The sequence below is a fragment of the Coregonus lavaretus genome, assembly GCF_964263955.1.
Source record: "Coregonus lavaretus genome assembly, chromosome: 33".
NCBI lineage: Eukaryota > Metazoa > Chordata > Actinopteri > Salmoniformes > Salmonidae > Coregonus > Coregonus lavaretus.
In genome coordinates, this window is record NC_140020.1 from 10572740 (window position 1) to 10586369 (window position 13630).

Below are 13630 nucleotides of genomic sequence, written 5' to 3' on the forward strand. Positions count from 1 at the left end.
AATATTTTTGGTTATGGAAAACATATTTCACAGCAGGTTAGATGGTACAATAATTCTCTACACTATACTTGCTTGTTTTGTCATATAAACTTAAATTAGGCAAACTATTCGAATTTTAGAAACCAGGAAATGGTGGAGCATAGTGCATCTTTAAATGACAAAAAAATCTAAGATAAAATGAACCATTGATTTCAATATAGAAGATATCTAAAAAGAAAAGTCATGAAGACAAAAGCTCAATGCTCTTATCTGTGTTATGCTCTCAGTATTCCTGTGTAATGATATCAGTATTCCTGTGTAATGCTCTCAGTATTCCTGTGTAATGCTATCAGTATTCCTGTGTAATGATATCAGTATTCCTGTGTAATGCTATCAGTATTCCTGTGTAATGCTATCAGTATTCCTGTGTAATGCTATCAGTATTCCTGTGTAATGCTATCAGTATTCCTGTGTAATGCTATCAGTATTCCTAATGCTATCTTGTGCTCCTTGACCTTACCAGGAGTGCAGCGCCCCCTGTGTGGACTGCAGTGCCACTGCATCCAGCTCCTCTTTCAGGATCTGGGTTTGACCCAACATGTCCACCACACGCCGACTCAGCTGGCTCCAGGCCGGGTCTCCTCTCCTCAGCAGACACCCAGGGGGCTGCCTCTGAGCCGCTATGGGGGACGGGCACCTCAGGGTGGGCTCCCTCTGTCCGTCTACCCCCTCCGTCTGCTGGGGGCCCTCGGGGCAGCACTGCAGCACCCAGGATAGCTGCTGGAGGAGGGTGGCACACTGCCCTGCCAGGCCCTGGGCCTTGATCACCCAGCCCTGGAGGGAAGCCTGGGGGGGAAGGCCACCCGCATCCTCACTGTGGGACTGGAGGTGAGCCTGGATGCCCTGCACGCTGGCTGTTAGCCTCCTGTATGTGTTAGAGGATAGAAACCAAAACGAGTGTGAGAAGGACAACTACAGATGGAGATACTCAGGCGGTTTCCTAAATAGCACCCTATTATTATAAGGCTTTATAGGGAATAGAGTGCCATTTCAGATGCAGCCATATTCAGAGATACTCTATCCAGATGGTACGCTCTGAGGTGTAAGGTTAAAGGTCATAGGTTAAGGTTCACCTGAGGTGGACCCACTGCTCTGTGAGCTTGGCCAGGCGTCGCCTCTGTCTGAGCAGCAGCTTGAACAGGTGGGAGGAGAAGCCTCGGCAACGATCAATGTTCCCAATCCCCAGCTCCTGGAACACACACACACAGTTCAAAACGTCAGACAACAATTTCCAATTGCAGCACACAGTTATTCATATTTGCTGCACCAGACACCGTTAACACCATGGAGATCCTAGAAATAATGGCACGTAATTCTACGGTTTAGACCCCATTTAGAAACACAAAATAACATCCTTTCAGTCTCTCACCTTGGCAGCGCTCTGGAGGGCAGTCATCATGGCCGTTCTGCGGGCCCACGAGCGGTAGTAGTACTTCTGACAGCCGTCCCACGCAGCGTTCATCTCAGTAAACAAACTGAAACAGACAGTTCCATGCCACAGTCAACCGCCTACTCCATGACATACTGCACAGTTACTTAATGACATGCTGCACAGCTATTTAATGACATGCTGCACAGCTATTTAATGACATGCTGCACAGCTATTTAATGACAATGCACAGCTATTTAATGACATACTGCACAGCTATTTAATGACATAGTGCACAGCTATTTAATGACATAGTGCACAGCTATTTAATGACATAATGCACAGCTATATAATGACATAATGCACAGCTATTTAATGACATACTGCACAGCTATTTAATGACATAATGCACAGCTATATAATGACATAATGCACAGCTATTTAATGACATGCTGCACAGCTATTTAATGACATAATGCACAGCTATATAATGACATAATGCACAGCTATATAATGACATAATGCACAGCTATATAATGACATGCTGCAGAGCATCTCAAAGTGTGGTGTGGTGTCTGTAACAGCCAGGTGGGTGTGTCTTGTCTTACATTTTCTCGGCCTGCTCCTGGGTCCTGACTGCAGCCAGGGCGGTCTGCAGCTCCAGCGGCTGCAGACACAGGGTCTCCTCTGGGTCCGTTGTCCTGTTCCAGTTCAGGCCCTTACGGTAGGACAGACCTACAGAAAGACAGCAGCACTGTCAGTAAACTCCAGTCACATACTGTTGGACTACAATACTGTACAATATCAGTGTAACCACACTGACATAAACAGTTCCCTTTAGAGACTCACCGATCTCAGCCAGCATCCTGAAGAGATCAGACAGGGCTCTCTGCTTCTGCTGGAGGATGTGTTTGACCTCTGACTTCTGCTTCTCCTTCTCGGCTTTCAGGTCGATCGTGAGGCTCTGGAGGTCGCGCAGGTTGCTGATGATCTCCCCTGCAATAAAGACAGAAATATATTACAGTCAAAACTATAATCATAGAGGGACTTTTTCCCCACAATCTAATCCGATGTAGTACATCTGAAGCAAACATTTCTCATCCAAGACGCCTTTGTTTTTCTCATGGTCATTCATGATGGATTCTCAATGAGGCAGTACAAGCAGACGTTTCTCCAGCCCTTACCGGTGAAGACGTCCAGGTCCTCCGAGAGCTCTGGCAGAGGGTTCTTCTTCACCAGGGTCACACACATCTTCTTCATCTTCCTGGTGAGGAGGGGCAGGCGGCCCTGCAGAGACGAGGGCTCCACGCCCGCCGGGCCCTCCTCTGGGGACTCACTCTGGAACACACACAGTATGTCAAGTACAGTCATCGCCAATTTCATAAGAATGTACTGAAGAAGCTCTTTGTGGATAGAGGTACTGGTCCAAACTGTCATTTTATGAGTCAGAACATTAACGTTTTTGTGTCAGAACAAGTGTCGGAACAGAACATTGATACCATGGTATAAATGCCATATTGCCATAGTGTATTCTTGACTGATGCAAGTGATCGTGGCTACTGAGGGCTGTACTGTACCTGTAGGTCTCTGGCCCTGCCAGGGAGGGTGTTCTTCAGGGCATGGTGAACCCTGTGGAGTGGGGTGTTCTCTTGGTTGGCATCCACACTGTCCAGGCTAGCACTGCTGCCCTGCTCCATCAGCGCCGGGGCAACCGGCCCACTCAGCGCCGCCTCAAACTTCTTCACAAACTTAAACAGGGTTCTGGAAAACCATAAGAGTGGTAGATATTGTAATGAACTTGCTGTAGTGGGAGACATTGTGCTTACTGTATTGGGTTCAAGCTCCAAAGGTTTGGTATAACTTTTTTAACAAGAAAATATGGATATTTTTTTACAGGTAGTCTTACCGATGGGTCTTATCCACTGACTGTTTGATGGACCAGAAACTGACGTCGTTCCACTTGGAGATCTTCACAAAGTCCTTGAGCTCCTTCTCAATGGGCTGGCGGAGCTGAGTGACTTTGGTCTGAATGCATTCTGAGAACTGAGAGTAGTACTTGTGCAGATTCCATAGGAGGTGGCAGAGAGGTTCTGTGAAAGAAGGAAGGATTTCCTGTTCAGAACTACATCTGCATGTTTGAAAGGTGAACACCAAGCACTGTATTACAAGACAGCCTGTCGACTGTCTAAGTGCAGACTACACATGTACTGTATGTCTGAATATGTATGTGCCTCCATATGTGTGTGTGTAAATCTGATTATGTGTGTGTGTGTAAATCTGATTATGTGTGTGTGTGTGTGTGTGTGTGTGTGTGTGTGTATATGCGTCTGACTATGTGAGAAGGCGTTGCGGTGCGTCCCACCTTGTCCATGCTGGCTGGGGGCCAGGAGGAGGTGGCAGTGGAAGCTGAGCATCATGGCTAGCCTGGTGTGGTACTCTCCCAGGGTGGAGCCCTCCATGAAGGCCTGCAGCGTGGAGGAGACCGTGGACAGGGACAGACTCTCCGCATTATCGCCCTCTAGTGGACAGAACAAACAGGACAAGGAAATGGAGTTAGCTGGGAAATATATACGCTGCTGCCTAATACTTTTATGGGTTCTGACTTATAAACTAGAAATATCCTTAATCATGTCAAAGAGGGAGAGAGAGGAATGCAGGACGTGTAAATACTGTCAGAACATGTTATCGTTAATCATCAGTTATCCTATAGACATGAGGAGTGCCATAGTCTGGTTTCTACACCAGAAGTGAATGGTTATCTGTAGGAGGAATGTATATGGTGGAGGCAATTAAGCTCAGAATGTACTGAGTAAAGGAAAGGTTGCAGTCACTGATAAGGGTGGAGAGATGTGGATTAGTTAGGAATGGGGTCGAGGTCAGGTCACATTAAGGGAGAAGGAACAGTTTATTACCTGCATCACTTAACTTCCTGCCTAGCAATAAACATGGAATGTTTAGAGGGAAGGAGGAGTTCACCTAAATTGGAGTATATATATATATATATATATATATATATATATATATATATATATATATATATATATATATATCTGTGCTGGTTGGAACATGTCTTTGTCTGTGCAGCTGTCTGACCCATTGGGTGAATAAACCTGGTTTGAGCTTTACTGATTGTCCGCAAGTTTTTTACACTTTAGTGTTGTGTTCATTAGGGCATGTAATGGAAAACACTTTAAAACATTTTTCGATGAACAAACATTTTAGTTTTTTATTGGACTAGTCCAGGTAGTCTCTCCCTGTTCGAGTCTGTTTTCTTCCGCTTGATGCCTAACGAAGACAACCTAGGGTCATCAGCAATGTGCAATAGTTACCTGTGCTGGTGCCCATCCTCTGCTCCTCCAAGTACCTCTCAACCAGCTGGTAGAGGGAGAACCAGTGCTTGGTGGATCTCTCCGTGTGCCGCTTCAAGGCATTGTCCAGACTGCTGGACCAACAGCTATTGACGCGCAAGAAGAAGGAAAAGAAAACGTTGACCAAGGACTTATTAACAAACTCTAGCGTGAAACCAGACCCATTTTATCCCATAGTGTCCCTCATAATGCATGCTAGTTGGTAACCAATTGTCTACACTACAATAACTATAATCTGAAATTATATTACATTATAAAAAGGTATATTGCATTGAAATGCACAATAGTATCATAACCAGGATAATAACCCTGCCTGCAGTTTCTGTTCCTTACTTGAGCTCCAGCTTGCGCCACTGGATGATGAGGTTAGTGACAGGCTCCAGCTCCCTCCTCAGAGAGACCTTGCGGCTGGCGTTGTTCTCCCAGTCCTGAGGAGGGAAAAGGGGGTAACAGAGTTAAGGCCATGGATGGAAAACATGGGCTGCGTCCCAAATGGCACCACAATGCCTTTATAACCTTCTACTTTTGACCAGGGCCCAACTAGTGCACTATAAAGGAAATAGGGTGCCATTTGGTACTCATCCCTAGGAGAGCTAGCCTGTTCCCAGATCAGTTTGTACCGTCTTGCCAACTCCTATGGTCATTGTCACGACAGCACAGGGAGAGCAGCAGCAGGACTCACCTGGGCTTTACTGAGCAGGATCTCCAGGCCGTTGAGGAACTTGGCCAGTGGGCTGGCCAGACTGAAGGCCATGATCCTCTCCATCACCACCGTCAACTGGAACAGAGAGACAGGCAGACTCAGCAACACTAAACACGACCTGGCACTGGATGAAGGGTCCACTCTGCATGGTTCTCACCTGGACTAGGGCGGGGTGCTCGGGCCACTCCTCCAGCCTCTGTCCGATGGCCAGGGCCATCTGCTCCAGGACAGGCAGACACAGGCGGGCCTCACTCATGTTGGGCTGCTGGTAGAAGTCATAGGGCCCGTCTGGTTGGAGGGTCAGGCTCTCGGGGCCTGGGGTCCCCTGGACAGTGTTTTGGAGCAGGGTGCTGAGAAGCAGCTGGGTGCCTGTCAGCTGCTGGTCCATCTCAGAATCTGAGGGTCACAAGAGAGACAAACGGTTTTAGACAAAGTCATAATGTCTTAACACAGCCAACAGTAGAGTTATGGAAATATCCTAAAGACAAGAGCAGGATTAAGTTACATCATATAATATCATACTGTCGGTAGGGCTTAAAAAGTCCCAACACATCTCATTTTCAGATGTTGTGTAATTGTATAGATATGAATGCAGACATGACTAAGTGTACTACTCACCCATGAGATGGTAGAAGTGTGACATCACAGGGGCTGTGGTCTGATAGGAGGAGACCAGAGCTCGGATGTGATCGCTGCTGTGATTGGCTGGAGCGCTGGTCTGGTACCACAGTGATTGGGTGTAGCCCAGACAGAGGCGCTGATGCACCTGTACCACAGTGTTCATACAGGCTGGAGACAGGAAGCCAGCCTCGCTGGGATCTTCTGTCACTTCCTCCTCCTCTGGCTCTCCTCTGTCTGCTGGTCCCTCAAGACTGGGCTGGGTGGTGATGTCAGCAAAGTCCTAAGTAGAAAGAGAAAGTAAAAGAGAGCGAGAGAGAAGAGTGAGACAGACAGACAGAGAAAAATAAAGAGAGGCAGGTGAGTCATGTTTGCAAAGTCAGCTAGGTGATAGTAAAATGTGATAAATCAAAGAGAGATTACATTGGCTAGCCCTGAAAAGACTGTACTGTACAGTACCTTGTTGAACTGGGGGAAGCAGCGTCTGAAGTCTCTCTCCTCTTGCTCGTCCTCACTCAGACCTGTTCCGTGGAGTCTGCTGCGGTGGCGGTACAGACTGGCTTCTAGCTGCTCTTTCTCCCGAGCACGCCTCTCCTGCTCGTCCCACTCGTTCACCAGAGCCTGGACATATCACACGACAAACATGAACACTGGTTGGTCCCCCTGTCGATCAATAGGATCAGACCACAAACACCAAATCAAAAAGTTGACATCCAATGTTATCCAATCAGAACTTGTGACACTCACCTGACAGATGTGTCTGAAGAGTTTGAGTGTGTCCTGGCTGAGCTGACCCGTGGAGAGGGCGTGACACTGCAGGTACAGCAGAGCGTTCAGGAGTAACGTCCCTGGCTCTGGAACCACGTGATCCAGGTCCTGCTGGGGTAAGAGCTTCCCTAGGCCCCTCAGAACATCCATACACCCCCTGGAGCACAGGTAGTCTGCCCTGGCCAGGTAGGAAGGCATGCTGGGGGACACAGAGGGGAAGGCCAGCAGGCAGGACACCAGCTTGGGCAGGCCTGGAATGGGGGTGAGGGAGGAGGCCACCTGGGATGCCACCAGTCTCATACCATGCCTCAGCTGGAGGATGGCAGTCCTCAGGGGCCCCACCACGTCAGGGTACAGCGGGTACTCCTCCGCCAGCCTCTGGGCGAAGCGGTGCTGCGAGGCCTGCCACACGGCCTCCTCCTTCAGCAGGCCCTGAGTCCCCGACCTGGATTTGGGGCCACTCCCCTGGAGTGCCTTCAGCAGGTGGGAGAGCAGGTCATCTATGGAGGCCGGCTGGCCGATGCTGCAGAGGTAGTGCTGCAGCTCCTGGAAGAGCCTGCCGTACTGGGGCTCGTTGGGCCTGCAGGCCTGCTTCCTGGAGAGCTCTGCTATCTGCTCCTTCACCTGCTGCATACGGATCCACAGGTACCTGCAGAAACATCACAGAGACAATGATGTTTAGAAAGACCCTATCTGGCAAAAACCAGTCAACCAGAACTATCTGATCAACAACTGTAGACAATACATAATACATTGTCATGGTGTTTTAGGTCAGACACAGTGAGTTCTTCTGTTATTGTGTATGGTTGTTCACCTGATGCGAGGATGCTGGAAGCCGTCGGTGGTGCTGCTTTCCTCCAGCTCAGCTCCGGTCAGCAGCTGAGAGGACAGACTGCGTCCTCTCCACTCCTCCTGCAGCAAAGCCAGCTGGGAAAGAGAGGCAGAGGCACCCTCAACGTCACATATAGGGGAAGAGAATGGCACTCTACTCCAATGTTAAAAAGATAGGAGATATCAACAGTCTATCTCCTCTACTAACATACAGTGTTACTGAGATAAAGAGACTGTAGCATTGACAGTGGCTCACCTCCTCCTGGGCGTAGTCCAGCTTGTAGGCCCTCTTCACGGCCGGATCGAAGATGGTCTGTGGGGTCCAGGTCTTGATCTGCAGCAGGCCCATGTTGACCCAGAAGACCCCGGAGCGGACCAGCTGGCTGAAGCCTTGGACGCGGATGGAGCCCTGGACCCTGTTCTGGACAAACTGCTGCAGGCAGGTGAGTAGGGCGTCCAGCAGGCCTTCGGGGAGCAGGTTGGGAGGCAGGATGTCTGTGAGGGTGGTCTGGACCTCCTGGGCGGCCACCAGAGGGTCCTGGTCCTCCACCAGGCTCTCACAGGTCTCTGTGTAGCTCTCCTGCAGCCCTGGAGGCAGCAGCTCTGATATGGACTGTAGCTGCCTGCGCAGAACCACGCCCTGCAGCCGTAGGTCAGTACCCCTGAGAGGACCGAGAGAGAGAGAGCGAGAGGGGGAGACTGAGTACTAAAGCTACAAAGTGAAAATAGTCATACCAAATGGATATGAATAGCTGCCCTATATACAGTACAAGCCCCCAAATCATACATTATGTGCATCATTCTGTCATTGTATATAGGTAGGGCAAGGTCTATTTCCCTAATTATAGTGCCAGCGTTCTGTATGTTGTGTATAGTGATTCCTCTCCGTAAGCTTGAGGTAACATCTCCATTGAATCATTCTCCAGTGAGCGTACCTGAACTCAGCCAAGGCAGGGATAGCCATGTTGTCCCACAGCACGGCGGTGACGTCTTGGAGCTGTTGGGTCCGCTCCCTCCACTCCCCCAGGGTGACCCGGGACGAGGAGAGGAGGGATGTCCCCGTGGGGTCCCACCGACCCCCCGTCTCGCTGCTGCTAAGAACCCCCAACATGCACCTGGACCACACTGCTTTGCTCAGCATGCCAGGACCCTGGAGGTGACACAGGGAGAGTGAGTGAACTCCTCAGTTAGAATGACTTAGTTGGAACACTTAAATTCAAATCAATAAATAACTGACGGAATAGCAGGAAATTCATTTCAGTGATGTGAATTGATCCAAAATCCTGATGCATATCTCCATAGACAACATAAATTGAGCTTGTTGGCAAGCTGTGAGCCTCTCTCATTGCCTAGATGTTACGGTAGCTACCTAACCTACCATGTTTTCAGGTGACAGAGGTGACTTGAATGATGTCATCTGGTTCTCGGAACACAGGGGGTCCCACTTCAGCCAGCGCTCGGGGTCAGAGGTCACACTGCTGCTCCACAGGGCCGCCAGGGCCTCCGATAGCAGATCACACCACACAAACTGCAGCTCCTCCGCAGGCTGGGAGGGGAAATGCAGGCACTACAGTCAAGTCAATACAGTTGCGTTTACACAGGCAGCCCAATTCTGATATTTTCTCCACTAATTGGTCTTATAACCAATCACATCCGATCTTTTCACATCAGATCTTTTTTGGAGCTGATCTGATTGGTCAAAAGACCAATTAGTGAAAAAAATATCAGAATTGGGCTGCTTGTGTGAATGCAGCCTACATCACTGCAGCACACTGGGGTGCCTTGAGGAACTCTCAGGTGTGCCGCGAAACATTTCCTAATTTTTATTATTTTTTGGAACACTCACTTATAAACATGACCTGTGGAATGCACATGGACTTTTGACTTGGGAGCACCAGGTCCACTCAGATAATAATGCCGGGGCGGCAGGTAGCTTAGTGGTTAAGAGCGTTGTGCCAGTAACCGAAAGGTCGCTGGTTCTAATCCCCGAGCCGACTAGGTGAAAAATCTGTCGATGTGCCCTTGAGCAAGGCACTTAACCCTCCTGTAAGTCGCTCTGGATAAGAGCGTCTGCTAAATTACTTAAAATGTAAAAAAATAATAATACATTGAATGGCACATGGTTACATCTGTATCGTTTCAAGTCCGGTGCGCTCAGGCTGTTGTTGTTAAATTTGTATCATTTAAGGGGTGCGCATCACAAGCAAATTCATTTGTATAATTTTACTTCGCCTGTGAGAACCATTAACACAGGCAAGTCTGATTATTCTTAGCTGTACCACATCCTCTGCCATATAAACAAATGTAGCATGGCTTTGTGTCCGTGGTTGCTCCTTTACAATGCAGAAAACCACGGTCTTTAGCCCTAATTGTTCAAAACTATTTTACCTAAATATTTATATGAGATGCAAGTCATTGCCACTAAATAAATTAATAGGGACATTTTAGGTGTGCTGCAGAATCTTTTAGCCCATCAAGGTGTGCCATGGTTCAAAAACCACTGGCCTACATGACACAAAACTGGATCTTCTGCTTTATGTTTGAGGCACAGATACAGGATCGTCCTCTTGAAGGACAATAACTATCAATTAATCAAATCAATCAATTATACTGAGGGTAAACTGGTTGAACCACTGACCCGGTCACTGCTGAGGAGGAACCAGAGAGGCTGGAGCTGGCTGACGTTCATGGGGGTGGACTGGAGACAGAAGCGCAGGTGTTGGGAGACCTCGCGACGCAGGCTGTCTTCGGACTCCCTGTCACTGTGGAGAAAAGACCACAGTAGTTAGTTATCCATACAACTACATGACACAACATACAAACATGTTGTGTTGTTAATATTTTGTATGTAATTATTGGTGCTTTTGTGTGATGTTTTTAATGTGCCAAAGATACTTTTCTGTCTAATGGAAATTGGATAGACCATTTTGAATTTGATACATTTGAAGCACTAGATTCAAAATCTAATTCAATAAAGCAAGATAATCCTCCATACTTCATGAATATATTTCCTCCATTGACCCTCTGTGGCCGTCTCTTACCCCTGTGTGAGAGCCAGCTGCAGCAGGTCGGTGCTGAGCCTGAGCTGGTTGAGTACGGCCAGCTCCTCCATGAGAGGCCAGAGCTGGGCCCTGCGGCTGAGCTGCTGTAACACCTCCCTACAGGGAGGGGCACTGTTTTCCTGCTCCCCCTCGTCATGCATAGAGGAGCGCACCTCCAGTAGGCCGCATGAGGTCATGTGACCTTGCTGCTGCTGCACGCATGACACTAGCCTCTCTAGGACACCTGGGATCAGGATAGAATTGAAAAATTAATAATTAGAGAGGGATGACCGAAACAGACCGACAGAGACACACACACCACTTTAGTATGTAGCACCAGGTTACCTGAGTTCTGGGGCTCTAGCTGGTTGTTGGCCAGCAGGACCAGGCCCCAGGCTTCTAGCAGTCTTTCCTTGGTGTCCAGGCCCAGAGCGGCTCCCTGCAGGCGGACCAGCTCCTGTCTCCACAGGGAGGCCGTGTTGTCCAGCCTCAGGTCTCCCACGTCCAGGGCCCTGCTCAGGACCCTCAGCCTGGATGCACACTCGGCTACAGACTCCAGCTATGGGAGATAGCGATGAGGCAGACGGGTTAATATTAGTATTGTATTACCATACTCTCAAGTCTTAAACATGAGGAAGCCTGGAAATCAAGGCTAGGTTATGCCAATAACTGATTGGAGAGTTTACAGTATAGGTGGGTGTTTCTGATAGTGTGTTGAATGCTCTCTCTCTCTGTCTCTTTCTTTCTCTCTACCTTGAATGGAAGGGGTTTCCCCAATATTTTCTGGATGCCCTTCAGGGCGGTAGCCACGGTGACAGAGGTGGACAGGACAGTCTGGATGGCAGCTGACACCGTCTGGAGCTCCTGCTGACCACTGGAACAGTACAATAACACAGGGTTGCTATCATTACATTTCCGGGTAGAAAACACAAAGTCTATGTCCCAAATTGAACTATTTTCCTTATATCGTGCACTACTTTAGACCAGGGCCCATAGGACTCTATGTAGGGAATTGGGTGCCATTTGGGACGCAACCAAAACCACTTTTACAATAAAGTCAAGTCAATTTCATTGATTCTACTGTCCAGAAGGTCTATTGGAAGATTGTAATACTTCTTCCTGGGTAAAAAGGAAGGTGTTACTCACTCATGGGTGCCATCTCCCAGTAGTAGCTGTGGCAGCCGGAGGATGAGGTGTTTCTGCACCCACTGCCAGTGTAGCGAGAGGACCGACACTCCCTGGGAGTCGGCAGGCAGAGAGTTACACACCTGCCAGAACCGGTCTCTCCACTGCAGCAGCTGCAGGATCTGTGATCATAGATAATATTTATTACTATTGTTCTATTTCATTCTGTGGTGGACACACACACAAACAGAATTTAAGCCCAGGTTGATGACGGTTACTGAATGAGAGACCTAAACTAAAATGGAATTACAATGACTCCTACGGTATTATGGCAGTCAAGTAGACAAACCTCGAACATGAGGTGGTCAGATATGTAGGGCTGGCCAGTCTGCACAGCCTGCAGTGTGAAGGTGTCCCACAGGTCAAAGAAGGAGCGCAGGTGCATCAGCACTGGGTGGGGCAGATGACCAATGTCCACCGTCCCTTTAATGGTCAAAAAAACATACGGCAACATTATAACAGCATTAACCTTTATATTTCAGCAAGGACTTCCACTGGGTTTTGTTAAACGTGGTGTACTGCACAGTCACCAAGTCGAGCTGTACGGATGCAGCACTGCAACAGTATGTACCTTTGGAGAAAGCAGTGGCCAGCCTCAAAGAACTGTTGTGTGCGGATGTCTTGATAGCACAGCTCCCCACCGCAGCCCTCTCCTCTCTGTCCATCAACAGTATGATCCTGTAAAGACACACATCACACCCAGCTTACTCGACAACCACAGCCACCATGTAACCCCAGTTACTAAACAGCCAAATGGTTCCCTATTGTGGGCACTACTTTTGACCTGAACCCTATAGGCCCAGGTCAAAAGAAGTGCACTATATAGGGAATAGGGTGCCATATGGGACACACACAGACACATACCTGTTGGCCACTGCATTGAGAGCCTCCATGAACTCCATGTACCTCTCCTCGTCCTCAAAGTTACACGTGTTGGCCAGAATGTCCAGGTACTGCTTGTTCCAACGCATGTCCACCAGAATCCTGTAGTCATCTAACACAGACATTAACATTAATGTCCATTTTTAAACTTGTGAAAAGTGATTGTTTGAGTTATGATATGATATATCTTTGTAAATGAGCTGGAGAGGGTGTTGGAAAATAGTTTAGTGACAGTGGTTAGTTTAGCCTACCTGTGCTGTGTGGTTGCAGCAGCTCAGTGAGGCACTTTCCCTTCACAGTCAGCTTGCTGCTGAACATGGCCTTCAGAGCTCTGTTCCCTGCCTCCAGCTGCACCAGCGCCACCTCTGTAACAACAAACGGATCTCAGAGCAGTCCTTAAGAGAAACACGCACCACATACACAGACAGCAACAAAGCTCCACTGACCACAGAGCAGTCCCTTGACATAAACAGTAACATACACCAAATACATGGCCCTGGTAGGGAGCAACAAAGTTCCAAAAAGGATAAAACGCCAAAGGAAGGGCAGTGAGTGAGCTCCGTACCAGGGGCGTGTTTGTAGCTCTTGGCTAGGCTGGAGAGCCAGGCGGTGCGGAGCATCCAGTCAGAGTGCGAGGCCCTCTCGGTGAGCAGCCTGACAGCGGTGGGCAGCAAGCGCAGGGTGTCACCGTCCTCCTCCAGGTCCACGACACCACCGGAGAACACCAGGCCCTCGTGCAGCGCTGCCCCGCTCTGCAGTGCCCTCTGGAGGTCACTCAGGCTCAGGGGACGGCTCCTGGTCACACACACAGACACAAGTTAAGCTA

The 13630-nt window shown here is 48.7% G+C and overlaps 1 protein-coding gene across 1 annotated transcript in view; it reads right to left on the bottom strand.

The window, feature by feature from the left end:
* Positions 1 to 13630, bottom strand: part of LOC311108596 (midasin-like) — a 54670-nt gene that overhangs the window by 10513 nt on the left and 30527 nt on the right. Inside the window, exons 49-78 of the mRNA XM_084151253.1 lie at positions 13370 to 13599; positions 13056 to 13169; positions 12787 to 12916; positions 12494 to 12600; positions 12212 to 12345; positions 11884 to 12044; positions 11491 to 11611; positions 11083 to 11296; positions 10738 to 10981; positions 10335 to 10458; positions 9075 to 9242; positions 8632 to 8846; positions 7953 to 8358; positions 7680 to 7792; positions 6845 to 7514; positions 6557 to 6718; positions 6098 to 6380; positions 5637 to 5875; positions 5459 to 5554; positions 5110 to 5204; positions 4738 to 4862; positions 3771 to 3926; positions 3315 to 3498; positions 2986 to 3169; positions 2593 to 2746; positions 2258 to 2404; positions 2017 to 2143; positions 1409 to 1514; positions 1113 to 1228; positions 500 to 904 (exon numbers count right to left, since the gene is read on the bottom strand). Of these exons, the coding sequence (XP_084007379.1) occupies positions 500 to 904; positions 1113 to 1228; positions 1409 to 1514; positions 2017 to 2143; positions 2258 to 2404; positions 2593 to 2746; positions 2986 to 3169; positions 3315 to 3498; positions 3771 to 3926; positions 4738 to 4862; positions 5110 to 5204; positions 5459 to 5554; positions 5637 to 5875; positions 6098 to 6380; positions 6557 to 6718; positions 6845 to 7514; positions 7680 to 7792; positions 7953 to 8358; positions 8632 to 8846; positions 9075 to 9242; positions 10335 to 10458; positions 10738 to 10981; positions 11083 to 11296; positions 11491 to 11611; positions 11884 to 12044; positions 12212 to 12345; positions 12494 to 12600; positions 12787 to 12916; positions 13056 to 13169; positions 13370 to 13599 (5730 nt within the window). The remainder of the gene's footprint in view (positions 1 to 499; positions 905 to 1112; positions 1229 to 1408; positions 1515 to 2016; positions 2144 to 2257; positions 2405 to 2592; positions 2747 to 2985; positions 3170 to 3314; positions 3499 to 3770; positions 3927 to 4737; positions 4863 to 5109; positions 5205 to 5458; positions 5555 to 5636; positions 5876 to 6097; positions 6381 to 6556; positions 6719 to 6844; positions 7515 to 7679; positions 7793 to 7952; positions 8359 to 8631; positions 8847 to 9074; positions 9243 to 10334; positions 10459 to 10737; positions 10982 to 11082; positions 11297 to 11490; positions 11612 to 11883; positions 12045 to 12211; positions 12346 to 12493; positions 12601 to 12786; positions 12917 to 13055; positions 13170 to 13369; positions 13600 to 13630) is intronic.